The following is a 26,269-nucleotide window of genomic DNA, read 5'->3' as shown; positions in this document are numbered from 1 at the left end:
GAAACGTAGTGGGTCTCATATATTTGTTATTCCATCACACTATTTATTATCTTTTAAAACTAACATTAAATATAATTTGTGTTTTTGACACTTATCAAGAAACTACTTCAGTGCTCTGTTTATAGACTTAAATACCAAACCTTGCTATTGAGGTTACAACTACATCTGCTGTTGGTTGTTACTGGTATACAATAAAGGAAATTAATATGTGTATCTCATGAAAATATTCTTATTCTATTTTAAAAAATTAAGCCATATGAAAAATGTCAACCAGAAGAAATATCTATGGCTCATATGGCTCGAAAATTCTTGAAAGGGTCTAAACTCTTTTTTAAAAGTTGCTGATGGGAGGAGCCAGCCCAGTGGTGTAGTGGTTAAGCTTATATGTTCTACTTGGGCAGCCCAGGGTTTGCAGGTTCGGATCCCAGGCATAGACCTACACAGTGCTCATCAAGCCATGCTGTGGCAGCATCCCACATACAAAACAGAGGAAGATTGGCAGAGATGTTAGGGACAATCTTACTCAAGCAAAAAGAGGAGCATTGGCAATAGATGTTAAGCTCAGGGCCAATGTTGCTCATCAAAAAAAAAATCTCTGATGGGCTCTTATGGGGACTATTTGAAAAACTTCTATTTCCAAATATTCCTAAAGTTACAAGCCAAAAGCTTGTTATTTGTGTTCCATTATCAGGAGTTGGCAAATTAATGGCCACCTGTTTTTAGTGGAACACAGCTACACTCATTTGTTTACATATTGTCTACGGCTGCTTTCACACGACAACAGCAAGGACCGTAGGGCCCTCCAAGCCTAAAATATTTACTATCTAGCCCTTTAATATTTAGCCCAAATAAATATTCCCTATGTTGCTATTGTCCTCTTCCAGGTTCTACCACCTGAAATGAAAGATTAAAAAGCACTAGAAGACAACTTAAACATGAAACGAACTATTTCAGCAGTGAGCTGTGAGAAGAGCATAGTCACAGTAACTCCTAAGCTAAAATACCCAGCTGCTGGTAACCATCCTGATTCCCTGTCTAACCATCAAAATCATTCTGACAACAAAACACTTTAAACAAGCTGAGAAAAACCACTAAGGCAGCTAAGATCTAAGCAGGATGAGATACATACCGATAAAAACTCATCTGAGGAGGAACTGATAACTTTTAGGAAGGTACCTTACTATCCTCAGTTTATTTTTTAAATCGTTGTATGGCAATATTTTAAATAGAGAATTTATTTTAGTGTTACGTACAGTTAATATTTAAGTTAAATCTTTTTTGAGAGAGGAAAATGTAGGCCATTGCCTAAGTCTTGTTGTTTAGGTCACATATTTATGACTAGGGCATCACAACCACCTATGGATAATATCCAAATTACTGGTTTAGATTTTTTTGAGGAGAGTGAAAAAGCCTTTTAAATAATTAAGTGTATAACCTAGAGTCATAAGTAATAATAGGTAATATTATATAAAGTTTACTATGTGTTCTAAGAGCTTCACATATATTAACTCATTCAAGTCTCACAATAACTCCATGAAATAGGTACTAATATTATCCTCACTTTAGAGATTTGGAAATTAAGGTAGAGAGGTTAAGCAATGTGCTCAAGATCACATGAAAATTCAGAGAAGGAGCCATTCATTATTCAAATCCATGCATTCTGACTTCTGAGATTCCACGCTCTCAACCACTATGCTAAACTACATCTTGAAAACAAAACAATGACAAATACAAACTGTGGTTTTGATGTTTTCAATTGCATATACCATAAATATTCCCCATGATATATAAATACAGAACATAATACATTTTCAATATAATTGTACGGGCTAGGAAAAATGATAAAAGCTTACATACAGATTAGATGTGATGCTAAAAATCTCACTGTGGAAAACCTGAAGCTTATTCTGATTAAAAGAAGATCTCACTAATAACCTAAAAGAACTCCCTCTTTCTGTTTACACTTACCTTTCTCCGTGGTCTCATTTTTTTCACTCTTTTCACCATTGATCTATTTCATAGAAAAAGAAAGTTTTGACTTTAATAGAACAAAAATTTTCATAGAAACAAAAAGTTCAACTTTAATACTTCATTGAAACAGAAAGCCTAGGAAATGAAGTATACAGAGAACTGGCATTTTATAAAAACACATATGAACAGTAACCGCATTACCAGTAATAGCTTTACCAGGTTACTCTGACAGTCAACAGCTGCTAAAACAACTAGCAGCCTATCAGGATCATATGACATTTCCTCCAACTTTCTTCAGTTAAAGGCCAAATATAATTTAAAAGCACAGACTGTTACAGAAATTTAATATTTAATTAATTTAATTTAATATTTAATTTAACCAGAGAGTACTTCTTATGATAAAAATTCTGGCTATTCCCTTCAGTGTTCTCCATTACATAATTAAAGGAAAATGAATTAATACAAAGTTTTACAAATTTGCATTTTCTAATCAAGACAACACAGGATAATTCTGTAAGGTATTCATTTTATAAATGGGAAAACCAAGGACCCACTTGAACGTATTGATCAATTTTAGTTATCACTAAAAACAAAAAAGAAAAGAAATATATACTACGTGCCTCCTAATATGGTACAATATGAAGTACATAGTATCACCTACGAAGCATTCTTGCCAAAAACCAAAAACTGAACCTGAATCTAATTAAGCTCTTAGGTTGAACTTCCAGCCTACGTGAAATATGGGAGACAGAAGAACAAGTTAAATTACACAAGGAGGAAGCAACCAGATAGTCACATGCCGCCTAATCATGTTTGGTCAATGATGGACTGCATACATGACAGTGGTCCCATAAAAACACATTAAATTTTACCCATGTTGCCTAAAAGAATGTTGTAGTGGGAAGTGAACTCTTAAGCAAATCATCTGACAAAAAGAACCACTCTTTTTACCTCAGGGAATAAAAATGAAATACCTTTTGGGTTTTGTCTTTGGAATCCAATACATTTTCCAAAGAACTTTCAGCTGTTGTGCCACCGTCCTCTCTTCCTGCTTCCTGTCTTTTCTGTTTCTGCAGCTGCTCTTCCTCCTGTCTCTCCTTTTCTTCAAGTTTTTTCCGAACTTCAGCTTCTTCATATCTAGTTGAAAAAAGAAGACAAGATGTCTTTTATTGGCATGATCGTGGAAAGTTAAGGAGTTCCAATTTCATAAAATTAGTACCCGGCTTTGGAGTATCTTTTTTTTTTTTAGGAAGATTAGTCCTGAGCCAACTGCTGCCAATCCTCCTCTTTTTGCTGAGGAGGACTGGCCCCGAGCCAACATCCATGCCCATCTTCCTCTACTTCATATGTGGGATGCCTACCACAGCATGGCTTTTGCCAAGTGGTGCCATGTCCGCACCCGGGATCCAAACCAGTGAACCCAGGGCCGCCAAGAATCAGAATGCGTGAACCCAACTGCTGCGCCACCGGGCCGGCCCCCACCTTGGGGTATCTTATGGCTGCATACTTTCTCCCTCAAACTGAAATCTGACTCTGCCAGTGTTCCTGTTACAAACTGCAACACGTAAATCTGCCCTCTGTAGATTTATTTTAAATGGCCCCAAAATCTCAAAAAGAAACTTGATGCTGTCAGGTTGAAGTTTAATGCTTTTTGGTTTTTCCCTCCCACTAATTTCAGCTTTTTAATGATTCAAATCTGCTGCAATTTCCTTTTCAAAGGATTTATAATCCTAAAATCCTAAAATTAACTCTAAAGCCTCATTCACTTATAAAGTGGTTCAAAATATTAAAAAAGTACAGACAACAAATAAGGGAGAAAAGGGACCCAAAATCCAAGACAGAAGAATAAAAAACATGATTGTTGTTGGTAGTAGGATGATTAGGGAAAAAACTAGGCAAATCCAAAAAGAAAACAGTTAATAATAGGTAACCCAAAGATTAGGTGAAATTCTATTCTACTTAGTTGATTAACTGGCTAAAGGAGGAAGAGAATAGTGATTCTAAATGATATCATCCTTCTTAACATATTTCATCCTTCTTAACATATTCCAGCACCAAGATTAGTAATTTCTGGAAAAGATGAAGGGAATACATTAGTTGAAAAAGATAATTTCTAAGTAAAGGCTATGATGTGTATAACTATAATAGTTAATTGATCCAAGTATGATAAACCATTAAGAAAAAATACTGAACTAAAAATAGTTTCCTTTTTAATTCTATTATTTCAAGAATGGCTAATGACTGAAAATTGAAACCTACTGTTAATTTCTATTTATTTTATAAGCCTGGTAAGCCAGTCACGGCAAATACTAGAATTAGATTTTTTTAAAAAAACATATATAACTTCTGCAACAGGGCAGATCAAAACTAACAGTAAATACTTCCTTCCAGTAAGACCAGTGTCCAGTAGCACATTATAACACCAGGCATATGAGGAATTATACTTTTCTGAAGAAACCTGTCAGAAACTTAGAAAAAACTGGACCTGAGCGCTGACCTAATGTACCAATGCTTAATTTAACAATCTATCATTCTAAACATTTAAAAATTTCAGTAAAGAATATTAATATAGAACATAATATAGGTGATACAGCAAAAGATTTTAATTTTTGTGTCCCAGTTAACATAAGACTTATCTCTAGGAATTGGGATTTATATACAAGGTCAGATATAATGGACAAATTCTAAATATTATTTTTATCTTCTAAATGTACATTCTGTTAAAGAATGCATTATAATGTCTGTACCTGAGTTTAAGGCTTTCGGAGAGTCTTTCGGCTTCTTCAATAGCTTTTTTGATGTTTGTGGGTCCAAGTATCGAGTGAAAGTACTCCTAAAATTATAGAAAAACCATCCCATACTGTTAGTACTGGCCATTGTACACAGCACTAATTCTAACATTAAAATCATGGTGCTCATGTAAAGCAAAGTTTAGATGAAAACACTGTTGTGACTGAATGTGAAGTATTTTTTAAACTTTAATCTACATAAATGCACAACTATTCTCCAAATGTTTCAGAAGTATCTCTTCATACCATTAGTATGCTAAAAAAATTCAGTAGGTAACAACTTAAATTATTTGTAAGGCACCTTTAAGACATGTAAATACTACTCTTATTGTTTTTGATAAGAGTGCCAAAAAGCAAAGCTTTCAGGAACAAAATATATTATCCTATTATAAATATGTTACCCTAGTTTTCTTCTCCAGTCTCAGAAGCCATAAAGCAAACTGTGTCCCAATCTACAGCATGGGATTTGTTCTACTTGTTTCAAACTGAGATGCTTTTGCTTCCACCTTTATTTTACAGTACTACCTACCTCCCAACTGGAGTCAAAACACTTTTGACATAAAACAAGTTTTACACTTGAGGAAATGTTGAGTAACTAAAAATCAAATGATAGAAAATAAATCATGAATAACATAATCTACTTTTAAAAAAACACAAAAGGTTTGGCACATAATTTACTAACAAGCATAACAAAGTTAAAGAAAACCTCACTTCTCTGAAAGGTCACTTAGATACTGCAATCAGAGACATTTTCAAGTCAAGGTTGATTTGACATAACAGTAGTATATTTTGACTCAGCTAATTACTAGATCTAATTTGCCACAACTTGCCCGTATGATTTTGCAAACAGAGACTACTAGCACAGTTCATCACAAATGATCGAACAGTAATCAAAGTTTATAAAAAGAAAGGCTGGTGGGCCAGAAATATCCATCTTTGGCTCTCTGAGAAGCAGTCACCAAGAGCTGGTGGAATAAATCTGTTGGTAACAGCTAACATGTCTATCTATCTAGCCTAAAAGTAGATCATGTTTTGGTTGAGTTTATTCTTCTAGATTAAAGACTAAATAAATCAAAAGGGCCCTTCACTATGTGATTTCAATAAAAGCATACGGTTTGTTTGGTGTCGTGTCAACTGAAAATCACAGTGGAAACTATAATTACTTCAGTTACCACAATGTCCTGACTACTGATGCAATACTTTTTTTAACAGAAAACAGTATCTAATCATTACTGTAAGATTTCTGATAAAAACAAAATACAAAGTAAAAATAAAAAATACTATGACTTGTTTTATTAATTTTTTGATACAAACTCATTAAGAAGCTAGCCTGTAAGCCCAGCTTAACTCTGTTTAAATGCTGAAAAAACTGTTTGTGTTTGGGCATGCCTGTTACCCACTCCCAGAAGACTCTCTAATATTAGTGAGGCTTCTTGTCAATAATTATCTCTCTGTGCACTTAAAGGAGCACAGTTAAAGTAGTACAGTCACGTTGTTGCCTAACGATGGGGATACATTCTGAGAAATGCATCTTTAGGTGATTTTGTCATTGTGCGAACATCACAGATCGAACTTACACAAACCTAGGTGTCAGAGCTTAATACACAGCTAGGCTATATTTGGTACTAATCTGATGGGACCACTGTGGTATTCGCGGTCCACTGTTGACTGAAATGTCGTTATGTTGTGCACAACTGTATAAGTACTTTCAAATGTTCCATAGTATTAACAATTGGCAGAATAAGGGGGCCAGCCCAGTGGCACAGCAGTTAAGTTCACACCTTCCGCTTTGGCGGCCCAGGGTTGACCGCTCCAGATCCTGGGTGCAGACTTATGCACCGCTTGTCAAGTCATGCTGTGGCAGGCATCCCACATATAAAGCAGAGGAAGATGGGCAGGGATGTCAGCTCAGGACCAGTCTTCCTCAGCAAAAAGAGGAGGATTGGTGGCAGATGTTAGCTTAGAGCTAATCATCCTCCAAAAAAACAAACAACTGGCAGAATAAAATAAAAACATCTAATTCTTACACAACTAAAAACGTTTGCTTCTCTGGTTTACCAAGTAGAACTTTCCTACTCCTGAACACACAAATTCAAACAACTTTCATGATTTCCCTAATAAAAAGGTTTACCAGTAATACGATTATCAAGAATGCCATGTAGATTTAAAAATATAATTCTAATTTTATCTAGATTTTGCTACAGTAATATTTTCAATATATTTGCCTTCCCATCTTTTTAAGATAAACCTGAAAAAAATGTTCATAAACTGATTTTTTCAACCAATAAGCAATAACCGTAATGTGTCCTCTACTAGTGAGCTTGCTAAATTGACAAGTTTTATCTAAATCTTAAATACTCCCTCATGGAAAACAAGGGTGAAACGTACAAGTTTCTGAAGAAGACTTGGTGATATTACATGCTGTCCCTACCGATTTTAAGGGTAAAACTCAGAAAATATTAGTTAGTAAACTTAAAAATTCCCACACTTGAAGTGCACTGGAGAGGTTGGGCTAAATAAAAGAAATGAAAAAACAGTTCTAAGACAGAAGCAGATGCGGTACCCTGGACAGAGCAAATGAAAAACAGTCTCTTTTCCTGAAAACCAGGAACTAAACAACTGCAGCAGATGGAGGAACAGCCTGGGTTACCTGAGCCTTTGCAGGGAGCTTCCTAACCTGAACAACTTCTGCCATTGCCAACTAGATACTCCCCTTGGAAATGCAATAGATACTCTGTGGAAATGGAAAAATCTCTTATCAATTAAAATTTACTCCTAGCCTTCTCAAGTTAAAAAAAAAAAAAGGTAGCTACAAAAACACTCTCAACCTTGTCAGAGAAAAAACTACTAACTTACAAAAATAAGGCAAAAAATAAACAAATACATAAAAAATTGGCCCTACCACAACACACGAAACAGCAAACACCAAAACCACCACTGTTATCCAAATTTGCAAATCTTTCAAAAATATTTACTTAACACTTTTACACTTCTTTTTAAGTAATTCCACTTTAACAGACACTGTAAAAACCATCGAAGAGCATGCAAAAACTTGTTTGACTTGGGCAAGCTTCTGTCTCTATCTGCAGATAAGTATGCCCAAGAAGATTCCAAGGGCAGGACCAATCCAGCCATTTGTGGACAGGAGGATGACACAGAGGATGGCCTCCAAATGCAAGCGGCCAGCTTTCCAAAGCTAGATCTAAATCCCAGTCACTATTATTAGCGTAACATTGCTGCTGAGAAGAAACACTAGCAACAATTTATCACTATTAAATAAAACATTAATGTTATCCCTTAATCAACAACCAAAAGGAATTATATCAGTCACACTACTCGGGGGGAAAAAGAAGGTTATTTCAAAGAATAATAAAACTTTCTTTAGTTCTATAAGTCAATTTAAATGAGGCAAGCCAATTCTACCACCAGTGAACAAAATAAAATCTCAATATTAATTCAAGAATGGCTTCTCTACCAGGTAAGAAATCTACAGGCAGTATTTTGCTACTATTGTCTGGTAGCAAGATCATTCCTAAGTAAAGCTGGAACCACCAACACAATATTCTTCCCACTTTTTAACCTAGTCTCTATGCTCTTCTTTTGCCTATTTCTGATGCAATCGAAATGCAACCATTTCCTCTAGCAATACTTATCTTAGTCATCAGTTCTCTTTATTCATTTACACCTCCCCCACCCTCCCTCCTTACCCATGGCTTCAGCAAAGTGGAAGAAGGCACTGGCTCAAAGGATTAAAAGCAAAATAATAACAGAAATGGAATTGATCAGTATTAATTTTGCAGAGATCTTTAATATGGCTACAATGTCAGTCAAATATAAAAAGTGTCACGAAAACAAGTGACTAAACTTTGAATCTTGAGAAAGTATAATCACACTCATATTTTCTTATTTATTGCATGAGTAAACTGAATCCTTCCACTTGATCTGGCAACAATATAACAGAAAACTAATTGTGAGTCTTTATGTTGCTATAAACTTGTACTAATCCAAGGCAAATTAAGTATGTGTATATAGTGTGTGTGTATCCACACATATATATTTGCAAATAATGAAACTAAATCTTTAGCTGTTTTTTCTATCTGCATAAGACTTTGAACTTGATGCTGTAATGTGACCTAAATTTCAGTGTTAGTTAAAACTTTAAGAGGAGATCAATAGCTCCATTGTGCAAAAATAAGAAATAAGAATGCAGAAATAAAAGGTACCTGCTGTTGCTTGAAATCAGGCCTTTTTTTGATAAGATTATAAACAGTCACATATTTCATATACAGTACATAGGCCTTTTCCTCATCACGATCTAATCTGCTTTCTTCTGCTGTCTTGAAGATCTTCAGGGCACTCTGTACATAACTTAAAATTAGAGAAAAAATTAAAACACGACATCTGAGGGGAAAAAAGTCATATATAAAGTCCACAGAGAATCTTGATAAAATGAATTTCATAATTTAGGTTGCACTACTTCAGAATTGACACAAAGTTACATATAAGTTCAGATGTAACCTGAAAATTTCCCTTATGCTACAAGTGAATATTTGCTTCATGATAGCTGCTTATATACCACCAAACTGTTCAAAATGCATTGAGTCCAGTTTTAAAAGTTTGCTATAATAGATAATATAATCCATATAATAGTCATGCTCTATGATGAAAGAACATAACTGCATACCATTTATATTAAAGGAGGGAAGCTAAAATCTTTATTATTTTAATGTTAAATACTTCTCAAGTCTCCTCACTCCCTCCTGATCATGATGTAAAATTCTCCCCACCTAAAAGCCAAGAAACTAGGGATAGGAAAGAGATATGAGTTCAATCTTTTTACTTGGTTAAAGTTTTCTACAAAATGGCTGAAGTGTACTCTGATTAACTGGTCCTCGAAGGAAAAGAGATTTAAGATGTCATCTTAATCTAAATTTATGTCATCTTAAAATTCCACTTCAGTAAAATAATTTGAGGATTCTGCGATGTCCATTCTAAGGATATTTTCCTGATTAACTGTCTTTAGAGAGCAAAATAATAAAATAGGCATTTCTGCAAAAGGAATTCATTCACTTAGGACTAAAGTTCTGGCAACCAAGTTATAGTGCCAATGCTTACATACAAAAAGCTTTATCAATAACTTATTTATACAAAGCAGTGCATCTTGTTTTCTATATTTTTCTAACTGTGCTCCAAGATTGAGACATGGATTAACGATGAAGTTGGTCAGGCCAAGGAACTAGAACACCACACAAAGGCACAGGACCAAAGTGGTATTTAGGACCAAAGATGGTCCTACACAAGGACTATTTCACTCAGTGTATTCCCTGCCTACCATGACATCATAGTCCTAAGACAGAGATAAATCAAACGAAAGCTAGTCAGGAGATTCTCTAGAAGAGTTGGGAGTGGGTGCAACAGTCCTTGGGTTTTCTCCAAATTTCTTTCACTCTAATGCATGTACATCTTATGGGCCTATATGTAGCAGATCAAGCTGAGATAGCTGCAGTGCCACTAAGAGTTCAGTGAAGCAGCCAAACATCCTAAAGGATTCTAACATTCTCTAGAACAGTGCTATGAGATAACAAGAACACGAGTTTGTGGTGCTATATTTAGGAAGTCCTCTGACATACCACTTCCTATGGGATCAGGGTAGCCCTAGAGCTAAATCAGACATTGCTAGAGTGGACTGATCTGTCTTACGATTCAATGAAGCTCTCTGAGAAAGCCTCAAGGTCGCTTTATTTTTCCCATTGTTTCCTATTTGAAAATCATTCAAGAGGAATCAAATAGAGCTGTGCTTTCTCCATCACCCCATCAACATTACCAACTTAGCTCAGGAAGTAGGCCAATCCTCTCTTATTCTTCCTGCTCCCCAAAAGATCTCTTTTTAAAAAGTCCATTTTGTCCTTAGTAATGTTTACAAACATCAGTTCATTCTGGGATTTTCTTTCCTGACCTTCTTTAAAGTTCCTACTACTCTCATCTTCATCCTTGATATTCTGTTTTCTTCCCATCTCAGTTTATTTCCTTTAGAAAATGACTCACAAAGATGTCCCTGTGCAATCACAGGTTTCTTTAGATGCCTCTTCAAAGGTTCATTTGGAATCATACATATACATCACTTTTTTCTTGCTGAGGAACATTCAACCTGAGCTAACATCTGTTGCCAATCTTCCTCTTTTTTTGCTTGAGGAAGATTAGCCCTGAGCTAACATCTGTGTCAATCTTCCTCTACCTTGTATGTGGGCTGCTGCCACAGCATGGCTGACGCGTGGTGTTAAGTCTGCGTGCCCAGGCTCTGAACCCATGAACCCAGGCCACCGAAGAGGGGCACGCCAAATTCAACTACCAGTCCACAGGGCTGGCCCCAAATCATTTTTTTTGAAGCCTCCAATACTATTTATCTCCAGCCATGGAACACCTATTTTCCACCTGATTTCTAAAATCTTCTTGCCCCAAGTCTGGGGTATATGGCTGGCTAGACCCACCTTTCCTTTTGAAACTCTTATTTTCAACTCTATAATAAAGTAGCTATTTATCTATCTCCAAATCTTCTCCTTTCTTGGTCAAAATAAATTCAGAGAAAAAGTTCCCCTACTGCCTCGTGACCCTCAACAGAGATAAAACTATCATCAAGTTAACAGTTTTAATGATATCCCATTTTTAGCAAAATTACTTCCATAAATATTAAAATAGTTGGACCTCTCCATTGCTATTACATTTTATCTCAGGACAGATTTTGTAATCATTACCAGGAAGGTATTATCTCCAGCTTCTACCTCAGCAGGTAGATAGACTATAGGCCCTCAAAAATAAAAATACATACAATAAATCATTAGGTTAAAAGTTCATGTCAAACTGGTACAAATTAATACTTTGCTGAATTTTGGATAAAAAATACTATCTCTACTCTTTTACTCAAAGAAAGACTATGCTAGGACCACATCTTATATGTGAAATATACAAAGATAAAAATGATCTTTAGTTAAGAAGTATTTTTATACTGTTTTATGAAAAGACATTAATTGTGGTTGAATGAGTTTTTAGACCCTTGTAGTCTTTACCTCTTAAACTTATGATCTGGCATATTGTCCAGAGACCAGATAATATGCGTATTAGCAGAGTATATGTATGTATTCTGCCAAGATAAAGTTAAGAACTTCTCTAAAGGAGGTCTCAGTTTATTCAGGTGATGACATCACTTTTCAAATAAACTTTAAATTAACTACTCAGCTAACTCATTTAGTATGGAAATGAACTAAAAATTAATATATGACTCAGGCAAACTAGCAAAGGACACACACCTCTTAGTGCTTATTTTCTCTGGTTTAACTTCTGTCTTCTTATTGAGGTCTTTTAATGAGGAACTGAGGTAGAGTTCTTTAGGAACTGAAGCCACGGCAGGCATGATGAATAATCTTTACTCTTCCACTTTCACAATGGATGGTGTACTTCATTAAAAGTAGTTCTTTTCTGAAATAAAATGAACGCAAATAACCCCACTAGTTTTCCTCATTAACAATGAAACAAGTGAGCAGTTAAAAAAAGAAAACTCCTAAACTGTATCCTTTGCTAACAGAGTTAATGTTTTTTTCTCATTAACCAAATTAATTTGCTGTAATTTTATTTATTTTATTTGCTGCGCCTTTTTTCAAACTGAGATAACACTGGTCTATAACATTATATAAATTTCAGGTGTACATCATTATATTTTGATTTCAGTGTAGATTATATCATGCTCACTCCCAAAAACTTAATTACCATCTATCACCATACACATGTGCCTAATCACCCTTTCTGCCCTCCCTCCTTCCCCTCTGGTAACTACCAACCCAATCTCTGTCTCTATGTATTTGTTTGTTGTTGTTGTTATCTTCTATTTGTGAGTGAGATCATACTGTATTTGACTTTCTCCCTCTAACAGAGTTAATTTTAAGTTATCTTGAACATTTATTTTGGGAGTTCAAGACATACAGGGCATCAATAAACGATTTTTTTTCAAATTTTCATTAACTGAATGAATTACTGTTTGTATCATTTTACCTTAAGTACAGTCACGTGTCACTTAACGATGAGGACACATTCTGAGAAATACATCATTAGGCAATTTCACTGTTGTGTGAACATCATAGAATGCACTTTCACAAACCTAGATGGTATAGTCTAATATACATGTAGGCTATGTGGTACTAATATTATGGGACCACTATCATTTATGTGGTCCATTGTTGACCGAAATGCTGTTATGCGGTGCATGACTATATTAGGAATTTTTCCTGTCAAAGCAACAGAGTAGAAAGAGCTTTTATATTTTCCTTCTGTTAAATCTGCATTAATGTATAGATCACAAACAGAAGGAAGTTTCATGTAGAAATATTTCTCTTTCTCACTGATGCTGTCAGTTTATAAAAGGAAAGAAGTGGGGGTGGGGGTAGGAAGGGCCACTTTATATGGAGCTGGGAACACAAGATCATGTTTCTGGTAGAACATATCTAAGTATTTTGGTTTACCCTGAAAAGGTCTTTGATGTTTCCTGACATTCTTTGTTTGCTCATCTGCTCTGGTAAATTCTGACTAGGAAGATGGAGGAGGCAGTAAACAAAATGAAGAGGAAGAAAGGCTAGGTACATACCAATTCAGTGGTTATGTACGTATACATGTATAGAGATCCGCGTAGATGGTGCAGATCAGGGGAACACATCAAATGGGGAGTCTTGAAAGATGATAAAGTGTCACCAAACAAAAATTTCAGGAACCCAATTAAATTTATACAAGATCTGCAGCTGTGAAGAACTAACCACAATTCAAATAAATCTACATCAATACTTTTAAGAGATTACAACTTTTTTCCTATCACTTTTTTCCCCTATCTTAATGTTCTTCATTACATCAGTTCACTATTATTAAATGAATGGACATCAATGAACATCTAATCCTAAAAACCTGAGTAAGGTACAACTTTAGGGGGAAAAAGGCTCCTGTTCACCTATATGAAACTCTAAAAGCACTCCAATTTGCTTTGATTCTAGTCACGTTTTATATTAAATACTAATACTCCGTGATTTCTTGATACTCACTCCTTCTAACCTTGGGCCTTTAATCCACTGTCTTAGTCACCAAACCAAAGTATTTTTTCTCCGAAAGTCACATTTTTATAATTTTGGGTTTTTTCCATCATTACTTGCTCCGTATGTATCTATAAACATATGTTTAACCAAATACTTTAATGAGTAGTTTCAGACCTATGCATTTAGAAACAATGATCTCATATATGAACATTTTCTACACTGTTCCTTCCACTCTGCATTTTGTGTCTAAAGCTAGTGACAGGGGAGAAAAGCCTCTGGACCACACCATCACTCTCAAATGGATCAACTAACCTTAAATATGTCCTCCTACTTAGGTATCTAATTCATCAACAATTCATCACCAAACCAGCTAAGAGAATGCCTTAATGAAAGAGCATGATAGGGATCCCTTGGATCAACAGTATCCTTTGAATGTCACCTTGCAAAAAACACCATGTTACATGTTAAAGATACAAAGGGTATATGAGACATGGTCCCTGACCTCCCAGAATAAACAGTTTAACCAAAGAACATGCCCTACCCTCCCACACCCACCACCTCCTCACCTCCTGCCTATACCCCAATGTTGAGTGAAAAAGCACAGATACATATAACATGACACCATTTGTACAAAGTTTAAAAACAAATTAAATTGAACAGTATATTGCTTAAGAATACAAATTAGGTAAACCTATAAAGACAGACAGGAAATAAACATAAATTCTATTTCTGGGGAGGCAGAAGATGTAATCAGGGAGGCACACACAAATAGCTTCAAGGGTATCAATAAGGTTTTATTTCTCAAGTTGGGTGGTACCTTCACAGGTGATCACAGGTGATCATTTTATTATCATGTTTTATAGCACTAAAAGAATATATGTAATGTACTTATTTCATTAAAAATTTTTAAAGAAAGCAATTACATTACAATGCAAATATGAATAAATATAAGCAATTGTATATAAATGTGAAAAGAATACCTGGACAGATGTAAAAGTTAGGAAGTTATGGGTGAAACAAGCAAACACAAAATATACGTATTTTAAAATACTGATTTAAAAAAACAGATTTGCAACACTGGAAGAGCCTGATATATACATATAACCTTGTGGAGTACAGCTTCCATACAGTGGTGTGAGTGGAAGCAAGAGCACGAGCATTAAGGAATAAAGAAATGGAAGCAGACTGTAAATAACTTAAAAAAAAGTTGGCAATGAAAAAGAGAATGATGGGATAGAGTGGAATGCTGCTCCAGAAACATGATTTCTGCTTAAACATAAGAAGCAACAGTTGAGGAATAATACTTTTGACTAAGGGAAAGCACAGAAAAGTCAGGAAACTAACTTTTCAGGAAGGTGCTTAAAGAAACCTGAGGCCTCAGTGATGCCACCACACATATCACTGAGGCAGAGGCAGAGGACGTTGGAGCGTGGACTATTAATGAAGGCCAGAAGACAGTAAGATAAGAGTAATGCGTTATCCCTGAGACTTTTCTGCTCTTAACTAGCTCATCAAGGATCTTAAACTTACTCAACCACAGAAAGCCAATATTTGCTATCCTGATACAGGCCAGCTCTTGAAACATAATTCCCAAAAAGCCCAATGATTTTTTATTGGTGACACTACTACGTGTACTAAGATAATAACTAAAGCCAGAGTTAGGCAGAGTAACCAGGTACCAGTGTGATAGTATCTGTTTTTCTAGTTCTATCCTCTGAGTCATAAGTATTAGCGGTCTAACTACAGAGTACACATCAAAAAGTCAGGTAGAATCTATTTTGTTTATTCATGACAATTAGGTTTCTTGGTTGGGACAAGAGAGACACTGATTTGAATCTTCTAAAATGAAGATTTAGAACACGTTCTCAGTTGAATCTGCTTTTCAAGATTGCTTTTAAAGCTTGGATCTTTAAAAGGCAAAGAATATAAAAACTATATGTGTTACCTAGGCAACATTAAAATAGCAAATCATTAGCAATTTCAAAATTCAATTCAAATCTTCACAGATATCCTGCTGTATGGAAGACACTGTGCTTCCAGGAACTCAAAAGATTAGATGTGATCCATTTCCTCACAAAGTTTAAAAAAATAATGTGAAAGAGAAAGTTGCAAGCCGTGGTAGTACAACATAGTATGATATCAAACCATAAGGAGCTATAAATAATGTAAAATAAGAAAGATTAAGGAAAATTAAGTATGACTAGAGGGATCTTGGGAGGCATCACTGAAGGGACAGTATTCATGTAGTCTTGGTGGGAGAAGGCTTTTGACAGAGATGAGGAACAAGTCAGGAAAGTAAACAACATCTTTAGGAACTGGCCAGTACAGAGAATGAACAAGGATCTACTAGACAATAAAGCCTGAAAAAATAGTTTAGGGGGGCCGGCTCCATGGCTGAGTGGTTGAGTTCGCGCACTCTGCTGCGGCGGCCTAGGGTTCGGATCCTGGGCACGGACATGGCACTGCTTGTCAGGCCACGTTGAGGTGGTGTCCCACATCCCACAATTACAAGGACCTGCAACTGAGATATACAACTATGTACCGGGGGCGGGGGGAGGGGGTGTTGGGAAATAAAGCAGAGAAGAAAAAAAAAAATGATTGGCAACAGTTGTTAGCCCAGGTGCCAATCTTTAAAAAAAAAAAAAAAGTTTAGGAACAGATAATAGAAGGCCTTGAATGTCACATTAAAGCATTTACTTTGTTTTTGAAAGGTAATAGAGAGCCATAGCAGAGTTCTGAAGAAGGGAGTTATGTGATCCAAACTGACAACAGTACAAAGTTAGGCTTTAAAAGACGAGGTAAGGAAGACACTAGTTACCTAATATAATGATCCTAAGGAAAGACGATGAAGGTCAGAACCAGGGCAGTAGAGTTGGAACAGAGGAGGCAGACAAAAGACACTAGAAAGGTAGAATGACAGGCCTTGGTAAATGATTAGACACACGGAGGGAAAGCAAAGGGATAAGATTATGATAACAAAGCTTTTAGTGAGGGTTTCTAGCAGAAAGATTGTGCTTTTAAAAAGTTACCTTTTCTGTCCTTAGTTGATCTTTTTTGGGGAGTGAGGAAGATTGGCCCTGAGCTAACATCCGTGCCAATCTTCCTCTATTTTGTATGTGGGACACCACCACAGCATGCCTTGACGAGTGGCATGGAGGTCTGCACCTGGGATCAAACCCGTGAACTCTGGGCCACTGAAGTGGAGTGTCCAAACTTAACTACTACACCACTGGGCCCCCTGGGCTGCCCCTCCTTAGCTGATTTCTGAGAACAGCTGAAATAAGTAACAACTTTCTCAGATAATTTTCATTAACAAAATTACATAGTTTACACTGTCAAAGAACATGCCTGGTGTTAAAAATACTTACAGCATTGCCTTAATTGCCATTTCAGCCTCTATTATCACACATTTCTGCAGAAGTCAAAACACAGGTAAAGGATATTTTTCCTTAATCAAATGAGATAGCAAAGAAGGATACATATCCAACTTAAATCTATGTGAAAGGTAATACATTAAATTTTTAGTAAGTCATTCTGCTGCATTTTACCATTAACAAAATTTCAAAATAGACCGACATAAAATAAACTAAGGCCAGAATGACTGAATGAATTCATAATTCGTTATTTCGGCTGCAACAGTACAAACAAGGAAAAGAGCAGCAGCAGTTTGTTGTCTTACAACAAACCAGATACTTATACAAAAATGTTCAATAACTACAGAACTCAAATAATTTATAGAATTTACTTGTTTAGATCTAGAACAAACTAAACATAAAATATAACCCATTAAAACTATGCTATGCTTCAAAAAGAATTGTAAGTAAAAAAAAAAATAAGTATACGTAAGAAAAATTAGTTACTCTAAAACAAAAAATAAATTTGCTTAAGATGCGTAAGCCTGATAAAGATTAAGAACTCCAGCTTTGGTCAAACAGTGATGCACCAAAAATGAAATGCAGACAGTCCTGAAAATGAGTAAACAACGGAGAGAAGACGGAAGGACATCCTTCTGATCCTTCCAAACAGTAGAGATTAGATGACTTGAACCAGAGTGAAGACTAAAAAGTAAAAAGTAAACACTGAGGTTTGTGGTCATTCAAACTGGTCCTGACATCTTAACTAGGGCTTCACACTAGCCACTGCTGAGGTCCTTAGCAATGCTGAAAGGAAAGCAAAGTTTCTTTGTTGGCCATCCATCATTTTGCCCTATCTCTGCCCTTCAGACAGCAACAATATTCATTATATCTTCTGTCTTAAATTTCATATAATCCATTCTATACTCACTCAAAATGCCACAGACAAGCAAGTACTGATTAAATAATCTGTTTTAAAGTAATCTGTATTAAGGCTCAACCCTTTCAAGAATTAATCACTGCAAAACACTTCTGATATTTTCTGAGCAACTACCATGTATCTAGCACTGTGCTAAATGCTTGAGAGTAGTGTTTTTAAAATCTATTTAAAAGGTCACAATCAGCATTAAAAACATAAAACTGCAAGAGAAAATACCAGAGCATGTCACATATAGTAAGGTTAAGTACTGTTTCATGAAACTTTAGTTTCGGTTATATGTACGCCTATATGCATATATGGAACACTGGGTTGAAATGTAAAATGTATTTCTTACTTTAGGTTACAACTGAAAAAGTGGAAAAGTGGTGCAAAGCAATGCCACTCCAAGTGTGGTCCACAGACCAGTGCTGGTTGGGGAACTGTGTATTACTAGTCTGTGATAAAATAAGCAGCTTATGACAGAATGTAAATCACCAAATAAGCACACTGAACTTTTTATAGAAGCAAGACTTTTGCTATGAAGAAAGCAGTGCACTAATTTATATTCTAGCACAAGCTTCAAGCCTGTAACAGACACTAGCTACTTTGAGTAACTGCTTTAGGGAATAAAGAGCAAATATCTTAGTCTAGTTACAAGACCAAACTAATACTCATTACACAATAAGGCAATAATTAATTGCTACACTAAATGTAATATGTGACTCTAGTCACTGGGAAATCAAAAAGCGGACAAAATTTGGTGTAGCCTGGGGGGAAAAAAAGCTGCTTCCAGCCCAGAGTGCATTCTCCTCTCTTTTGTGCTGGTCCCTCTTCCTTCAAGAACCAACTTAATTTCCACCTCTTCCATCCTTGATGGTCTGAGTTCTTGGAGTTCATTTCTTGGTCTAAATTCTATAGTACTTGTTATATATCATTCCCTTGGTGCAGTATTTGGGCCAAATGACAATATCACTAGTAAGACCCCCATACCTCATAAGCATGCAGTGCTCATGATGATGTGATGAGAGAGACAGAAACTGGCCCTAAGGATAGCATTTAGCTCTGAATAGAGTCAGAAAGATGGGCAGACCAGAATAGGAAACCAACACAAAAATACAAAATGAGGAATTAGTATGGGAAAGCAAAGAGAAAAGTAAGAAATACTACAGGGATTATCAGGAAATAATCAATTAGATCAAGGGATTACACTGACATGTCTTTACATGTCATTACTCTCACATGCTAGACCTCTAGCATCTACCCCAGTAGTCCTTCTAGTCAACATTTAATAACTGTTGGCTAACAATAATAAAATATATTATTAGGAAGGAGATGAGTTACATTATGGAGGACTTTTGAAGTTATCCAAAACTGTTTATATTTAATTCAGCAGGCAATAAGAAGCCAGTTCTTGAAGGCAAAAATGGTATCTGAGGGCAGGTCAAAGTGGGGATATGCAAGATGGATTTGAAGGAAACAGGAGTAAGGGAACCCTACTTTGGAAAAGAATAACTGGCAGGCCACTGCAAAAAAGAACACAAAAGGCAGAAACATGTTTTCGTACCAGACTGACTGAAACAGAGTATTTTCTCTCTTGTGTACACACACACACACACACAGACACACACACACTTTCTACCCTGAGAAATGTGAAGAATGGTACTGCTGTTAACGATAAATGAATACTGTAGTTTAAAAAACTGATCAGTTTACAGCAGCGTTTCTCAACCTGGGCACTACTCACATTTTGGACTGGATAAAACTTTTGTGAGAGGCTGCCCTGTGCACTGGAGGATTTTTAGCAGCATCCCTTGCTTCAACCCACTAGATGCCAGTAGTATCCACCCTGTTCCAGTTGTGACAACCAAAAATGTCTCCAGACATTCCCAAATGTCCCTGGGGGGTGGGGGGGCAAAATTACTCCCAAGTAACAACCACCAATTTACAGGAAATTTGAACATGTTGAATGTATGCAAAAGAAACAACATCTAAAGAAAGATGCCTTGAGAGAAATGTAAATATGTAAATAGAGATCAGGTGTACATTAAAGCAACTATTAAGGCATTAATGTTAATTCTGATAATCCCTATTGTTTTGGGAGATAAAGTACTGAGACTGAAATGATATGTTATCTAGGATATAGTTTAAAATAATCCTATTTTCTCCACTTTTATGTATATTTCAAAACTTCTAGAGTAGTTTCTAAAACACAGACATCATTTGTACTAGTAACTAAAATCAGGAGAACAAACCACCAAGGAAATGAGATCTTGTTTTTCTACAGCTGACAAGATTCTTGAAGGGCTCAGAACTTGGAGGTGAAGGGTAGGCTTCCTAAATGAAGAAAGAAAGAGAGAATGAAGGAAACCTAGAAAAGTGCAATATCATAGAAATCAAAGAAAAAGAGAATTCTAAAGAACTTTTATAAAGTTCTTACAATGCTCAAGAAAAAAAGAGTAAAATAACTAGCCCTAGTTCTGAAGAGTGACTGTCTAAACTGGCTTCAATGTGGTAAACATTTAGTGTGCCCGCATCTATTCAAGACGCAGTGTTGGGAGCTACAGGGGATACAAAGAATATACCTTTGAACAAAGTTTCTACCTCTTTAGATGAAAGATAAGTACATAACAGTAACACAAAGCAAAGTACCATAATATAGGCACTAAAAGATCATGCCAAAATTGGCTGGTTTTATTAAGAAGGACCATTCCTAGAAAAAACAGAAGAGTACCTGTTTTCCAGAATAGGTGCCTATCTACATTTATAACCTTAATCCATGTCTTACCTCCTTTCACTCTTTATCTCCTTAATTTTTTTTTTTAACAGACATGAAACAGATGAGTAGGGAACCAGATCATACTTAGATACTTGGTATGTACTAAAGAAAAAGACATAGTTCTCAATTCTAGCTGTATATTAGAATCACCTACAGAACTCTTTAAAAATAGTGATGCCCAGAAGCCATTTGTTAACAATAAAACCAGAATCTCTGAGCATGGGACTTGCTTGCACATAGGTATTTTTAAAAGCTCTTCAGGTGAATTGTAATGTGCAGTCAAGACAGAGAACCACAGACATAAAGAATGGATATAAGCATGTTATTAGAAGCAATGAAACAACATGAAGATGACAATTAGTTTCCAGCTTAAATCGACATCTTAAATCACATAATTCCCAATCTACCAAAATTATGAAAAATCATTTTCATTTTTAAAATTTTGTAATTGAGAAATTAAAATAAAACCCCCAGGATTCCTACACCATAACTTTTTCAGAAATACTTAATTTGTTTTGGAATTGGTTTTATAATGTGTAATAATTTCCCTTCACTATAGTAGAAAGACATGTAGGTTCACATCATTTTTGGTACGTTTCAGAGAATTTAGTATTATGAAAAACTAAATTGTAATGTTAGAAGAGCCAAGATTTAGCTATCTTAACACTGATTTTATTCACTATACATGAGCACTGTTTTACTTGAATTAATATGGTTATAAACACGGAATTCCTAATAAGTTTAATATAACATTTCATCATTTACTAATAATACATTTTATATTATGAAAATATTGTAGGTCTTAGTCTCATTTGCCATTTATCATATGACTTTGAGCAAATTCCTTAAATCCTCCCAACACCACCAATGCCACTCCAGAGTTTACTTTCCTCTGCAAAACGGGTATGATTCATCTGTGTCTATAGAGTTCTCAAATGAAAAAATATATACAGAAAAGTGCTCTGAAAATTGTAATGTGCCATGAAAATATAAAGCATTATGGTTAAAGAAATTGGAAGTGTACCATATTCTGCATTTACTACTAAATCCAAACATTAGTCTAATACAACTTTGTCAACGAAATTATGGTAGGCTAAATATGGCCACAAATTCTTTGACATTCTTCCCTTCAAAAGGCAGGAGTCCACCACCTGGTGTGGGGAGGGCTCTAATTGTTCTAACCAACGGAGAATGTTGGAAGTAATGCTGTGCCAATTTCTGGGTCCCAGCTTTAACAGACATCAAGGCACAGCTTCCACTTCCTGTGTCTTGAAACACTTGCTCTTAGAACTCGGCCTCCATGCCATGAGAAGTCCAAGCCACATGAAGAGGCTCTGTGCAGGCACTCCAGCTGATATCCCCAGCTGAACTCCCAGCCAACATCAACTGCCATGCACGCAAACGAGCCATCTTGGATGTCCAGCCCAGTTGAGCTTTCAGAGGACTCCAACCCTAGCTGCTTATCTGACTACAAATGCATGAAACTCTAAGTGAGAACCCAAACCAGCTGAGTCCAGCCAGCCCAGAGAAACATGAGATAAATGGTAATTTTAAGCCACTTCGCTTTGGAGTGATTTGTTATACAGCAATAGGTAACTGGAACAAGAATCAAGATTTTCCAAAAAATGCTTCCTTATCTAATTTTATTAGTAACTCACATTTAACGGGCACTTTTTTCCTTTCATCTGTAAAAAATAAGTATATCTTCATGTAGAAAAGTTCATAATAAAATATAATGCTGACATTTTATGGAAAAAAACCTGACACGCTGGATTTATTTTCCAACTATCTTACTTTACAAAAGCCATTTTGGTTCTTTCCCATTATGTTCACATTAATAAACAAATGACTATAATGATTAATAAAGTTCAAGTAAACATATAAAAAAATTAAATGCTAGAAAGACATCTAAAATATTTTTGTTAGTTTTTCTCATGCATTGTTTTCTCAAAGAACACAATACATACTTATGTACAATTAATGCCTATTTGTCATTAATGACAGGTTGCTGTTGTTGTTTACTATCATAGTCCTTACCATCTCAGTTTAAAGATGCACCTAATGTGTCACAAGATAAGAAATACACATTTCAAGGCAGCCATATCAGTATAATAAAGACACAGCACAACTGACATGGCCATTCAGATAAACTGCTCCAGTACTGTAGTCATGAGAAACTGTCTAAATCCATCATGAAAGACATTCAACAACGAATCTTAAACAGAATCTGTTGAAATGCAAAATCTGCTTACAGAGCAAAGCCGCAGAGCAAGCCTAAAACAGGAACACTTCCTTAACAAATATCACTTGACATTTTTAATGGCTGCAGAAAACACACAAAACTAAGAATGCTTGCAGAATCAGAAAAAGTAACACCCTTTAGCTCGGGATCCCTTTCATCTGAAACCGTCAGAGCTCTTAACAAATATTAAATTCCTTAGGCTCTGCAACACCTCTGTCTTAAGGTAAATATTTTGTTAGTGCTTAAGTGACTTGTTTCAAGGTCACAGAATGAACTGGAGGCAAGAAAGAAACCCAGAAGTGTGGTCTGCAGCTTTACGTATAAATGAACATCACTGCGATTCAGGGTTCTGATAATCTCCCGGGTGAAGTGGAGGTGAAATTAACTTGTCCCACAACTCTAGGAGAGGCAATCTTTTAGGGGGAAAAAGGCTTTTATTTGGGGAAGTCATAGTTTTAACTCCGATACGCCTATGGGGTCTTTAAACTCATTCTTGGACTTCCCTAAAACCAAGTTCGACTGGGACAGAGGAAGGACTGGGAAACGCTCTAAGGGGTTGTAGTAAGGCCTGGGATTGTAGCTCGACAGCAGAAAACCAGAAAACGGAGACAAGAAGAAGGAGGTCAAAGTCGAGTGTGAGTGTCCAAGAAGGGGGAATGGTCAAGGCCACCTTTTACGACCGGAAAACCTGAGTCCATATGAAACTCGCTGGGCAACCCTAGGTGGGCAGGGGGAAAGACTCGAGGTTGGGTCCCTCCTCCGAAAGCCGATCTGAGGTTGTCCCACTCCTCTCCGCCGACAGGGCTTATCTCCCTGGTGACCAACAGCTGGAGAAAGACAGGCGGGTTCACCGCGTACGGCTTTCGGGGGAACAAACGCCAGGACCCAGACCCGCACTCACCTTGGCGCTGGGCGCGCTTCACCAACGCCAGTCTACTCGCCAAACGCCCATTTTCCACCAAACAGAGGAAGAACTAGCTTTCGCTATCCCAACGGAAGCCAGCCCAGCTCATCCCCTTTTCCCAATTTGCACCGCGTCACAACGCGTCGCGTCTCTGACGTCACGGCGGGGCAGGGGCTGCGCGCGCGCACCCGCGGCTGCTCGCTCCTCCCCAGCCGTGCCCCGGGCCGTGAGGGCCGCGCCGGAGTTGGGGGGAGCGCTGAGGAGGACGTTTTGGGTGGCTGGCGGGGCAGGGCCCAGAGTACGCTGGGCTGGAGCGAACTCGCCCGCCCGTCCCTTCCCCCACCCCCCGCGCCCAGCATTTCTCGAGCGCAGCTCGGTCACCCCGATGTTCCTCCTTATCCTGGGCCTTGCCGCGGAGGTAGCAGGGCTCCTTCTTGTGCCTTTTAGCTACGTATCTTCCTCCTCAGATTGGAGATTTAGGGCTGACTAGAAAAGGGATTTGAATCCCCTCAAATTCGGGCCAGAAGTTTAACAATCTCCCAAGCCAAGCCTCTTGTCAAAGAAGAACGGACGTGATCCTAAAACACGTTATATGTATAGAATTAACGTCAAAAACCCAATCTTACAAAAACAGAACGAGAAGTCTGAACCTTCTCGCGAGGTGATCTCTTTCTCTCGTAGAGAAAGGTGATTGGATGCTCCCATTATCTGCTTGGATGGGCTTGCTGGCCATGGTTACTAAATTCCCAGGGACGGTCCGGGTGTCTCACGGATGGGAAAGCCGAAGGCCAGGTCTAGTAAACACGTTAAATGAAAGTGTGTACCGGATAGGTGTTCAATAAATTTGTAATGAATAAATGAAAGCACCTAGCCCAGCAATGCTTCACATAGAGCCTGTCAATAAATGTTAATTTCCTTTCCATCACAATGAAATTCCTGCAAAAATATGGTAGCTCTTTTATACCTATAGTTTCCCCCAAAGGCTTAAGACTGATATAATATGAAATATACTGTACTGCCTGGATCTGCCAACTAGGAAGCCTTAGCAAATTTTTCGTAACTAAGGAAAAAAATTCCGTCTATCTTTTGAGGGTGGATCTGAGGAAAGGAAGTGGGTTGACGTTGTTGTTGTTTTCCTGCTGAGTACCTTGATGAATTTGAGTATGCAAAGAAAAACCCAGAGCTGAGTTTGGGAGGAGGAGCCAAAGAAAGACAGGGAGAAGAATTTGGAGTTCTTTGAAGACACTCTCAGAGAGAGGACGCCAGGAATGTGAGGTGATAGAAAAAGAGAGAAGCCTTAAGAATGGATTAAGCGATGAAGACAGTCTCCTATGATGGGGTGGCAGAAATGTTTTAATAAATAGGACTCTTTAACATTCATCTAAAGTTTATTTTTTTGCTCTAATTGCCCCAATTCTCCCCGATAAGTGGAATTCCCCCACTTCCCTAAAGCATCAGTCATGTTTGCTAAAAACATAAGTCATTTGCTTGAGTTTTTCGAAAACTAAGAAGTTCCACATGTGGGTTAACAGGTGCAGAAGAGAAACTAGGCACAAGATGACAAGATGATTCCCAAACTGAACTAAGGTGGTGAAAGCAGGAAAAAACAAGAACATTCCTTGGAAATTCACAGAAATCTGGGGGTGGGCTTTGGACTTTTCAAAATTAGTGGAATGAGGGGCTGGCCCCATGGCCGAGTGGTTAAGTTCACAGCTCCGCTGCAGGTGGCCCAGTGTTTCATTAGTCAAATCCTGGGTGCAGACATGGCACTGCTCATCAAACCATGCTGAGGCAGCATCCCACATGCCACAACTAGAAGGACCCACAACGAAGAATATACAACTATGTACCGGGGGGCTTTGGGGAGAAAAAGGAAAAAAATAAAATCTTTTAAAAAAAAATTAGTGGAATGAGAGTTCTTAAGGAGCAGGGTTACCTAGATGAAACTAGGCTTATGGAATTGAATCACAAACCCTAGGTTTTTAAAATGTGTTGTAACAAACCAGGTAGCAGTATCTATGGTACCTAGACTAAACAATGGTCACTAGTGGTTTAGAAGGCATGGCCGGTATTGGACCATAGCTTTAATTCCGGTGCCATCCGGCATAAGCTATAGTCCAAAACTTGCTGAACCTGGTTCATCTTCCATCCATTCAACAAATATTTACTGAATGTGTATTCTATGCCAGGCATTGTTTTAGACTTGGGATATAAAGTCCCTCCTGAACAACTCCTCCATTCTAGTGG

At 37.0% G+C, this 26,269-nt stretch overlaps 1 protein-coding gene across 3 annotated transcripts in view; it reads right to left on the bottom strand.

Annotated features, from left to right (window-relative positions):
• The window catches only part of USP8 (ubiquitin specific peptidase 8), a 59,240-nt gene extending 35,099 nt beyond the window's left edge, over window positions 1-24,141 (bottom strand). For 2 of the 3 annotated variants that reach the window (XM_046654797.1, XM_046654798.1), the window contains exons 1-5: window positions 12,065-12,233; window positions 8,984-9,128; window positions 4,719-4,804; window positions 2,946-3,108; window positions 1,969-2,011 (exon numbers count right to left, since the gene is read on the bottom strand). In XM_046654797.1, coding sequence (XP_046510753.1) covers window positions 1,969-2,011; window positions 2,946-3,108; window positions 4,719-4,804; window positions 8,984-9,128; window positions 12,065-12,168 — 541 coding nt within the window. In that variant the 5' untranslated portion in view covers window positions 12,169-12,233. Of the gene's footprint in view, window positions 1-1,968; window positions 2,012-2,945; window positions 3,109-4,718; window positions 4,805-8,983; window positions 9,129-12,064; window positions 12,234-24,019 lie in introns of those variants that run through there. The other variant, XM_046654796.1, reaches the window with a different exon arrangement.
• Between the last annotated feature and the right edge of the window lie 2,128 nt (window positions 24,142-26,269).

This window comes from Equus quagga, chromosome 2 (assembly GCF_021613505.1).
Source record: "Equus quagga isolate Etosha38 chromosome 2, UCLA_HA_Equagga_1.0, whole genome shotgun sequence".
NCBI lineage: Eukaryota > Metazoa > Chordata > Mammalia > Perissodactyla > Equidae > Equus > Equus quagga.
Note: the sequence above shows the minus strand (reverse complement) of the source record. Positions and strands in the feature narration are given on the sequence as shown.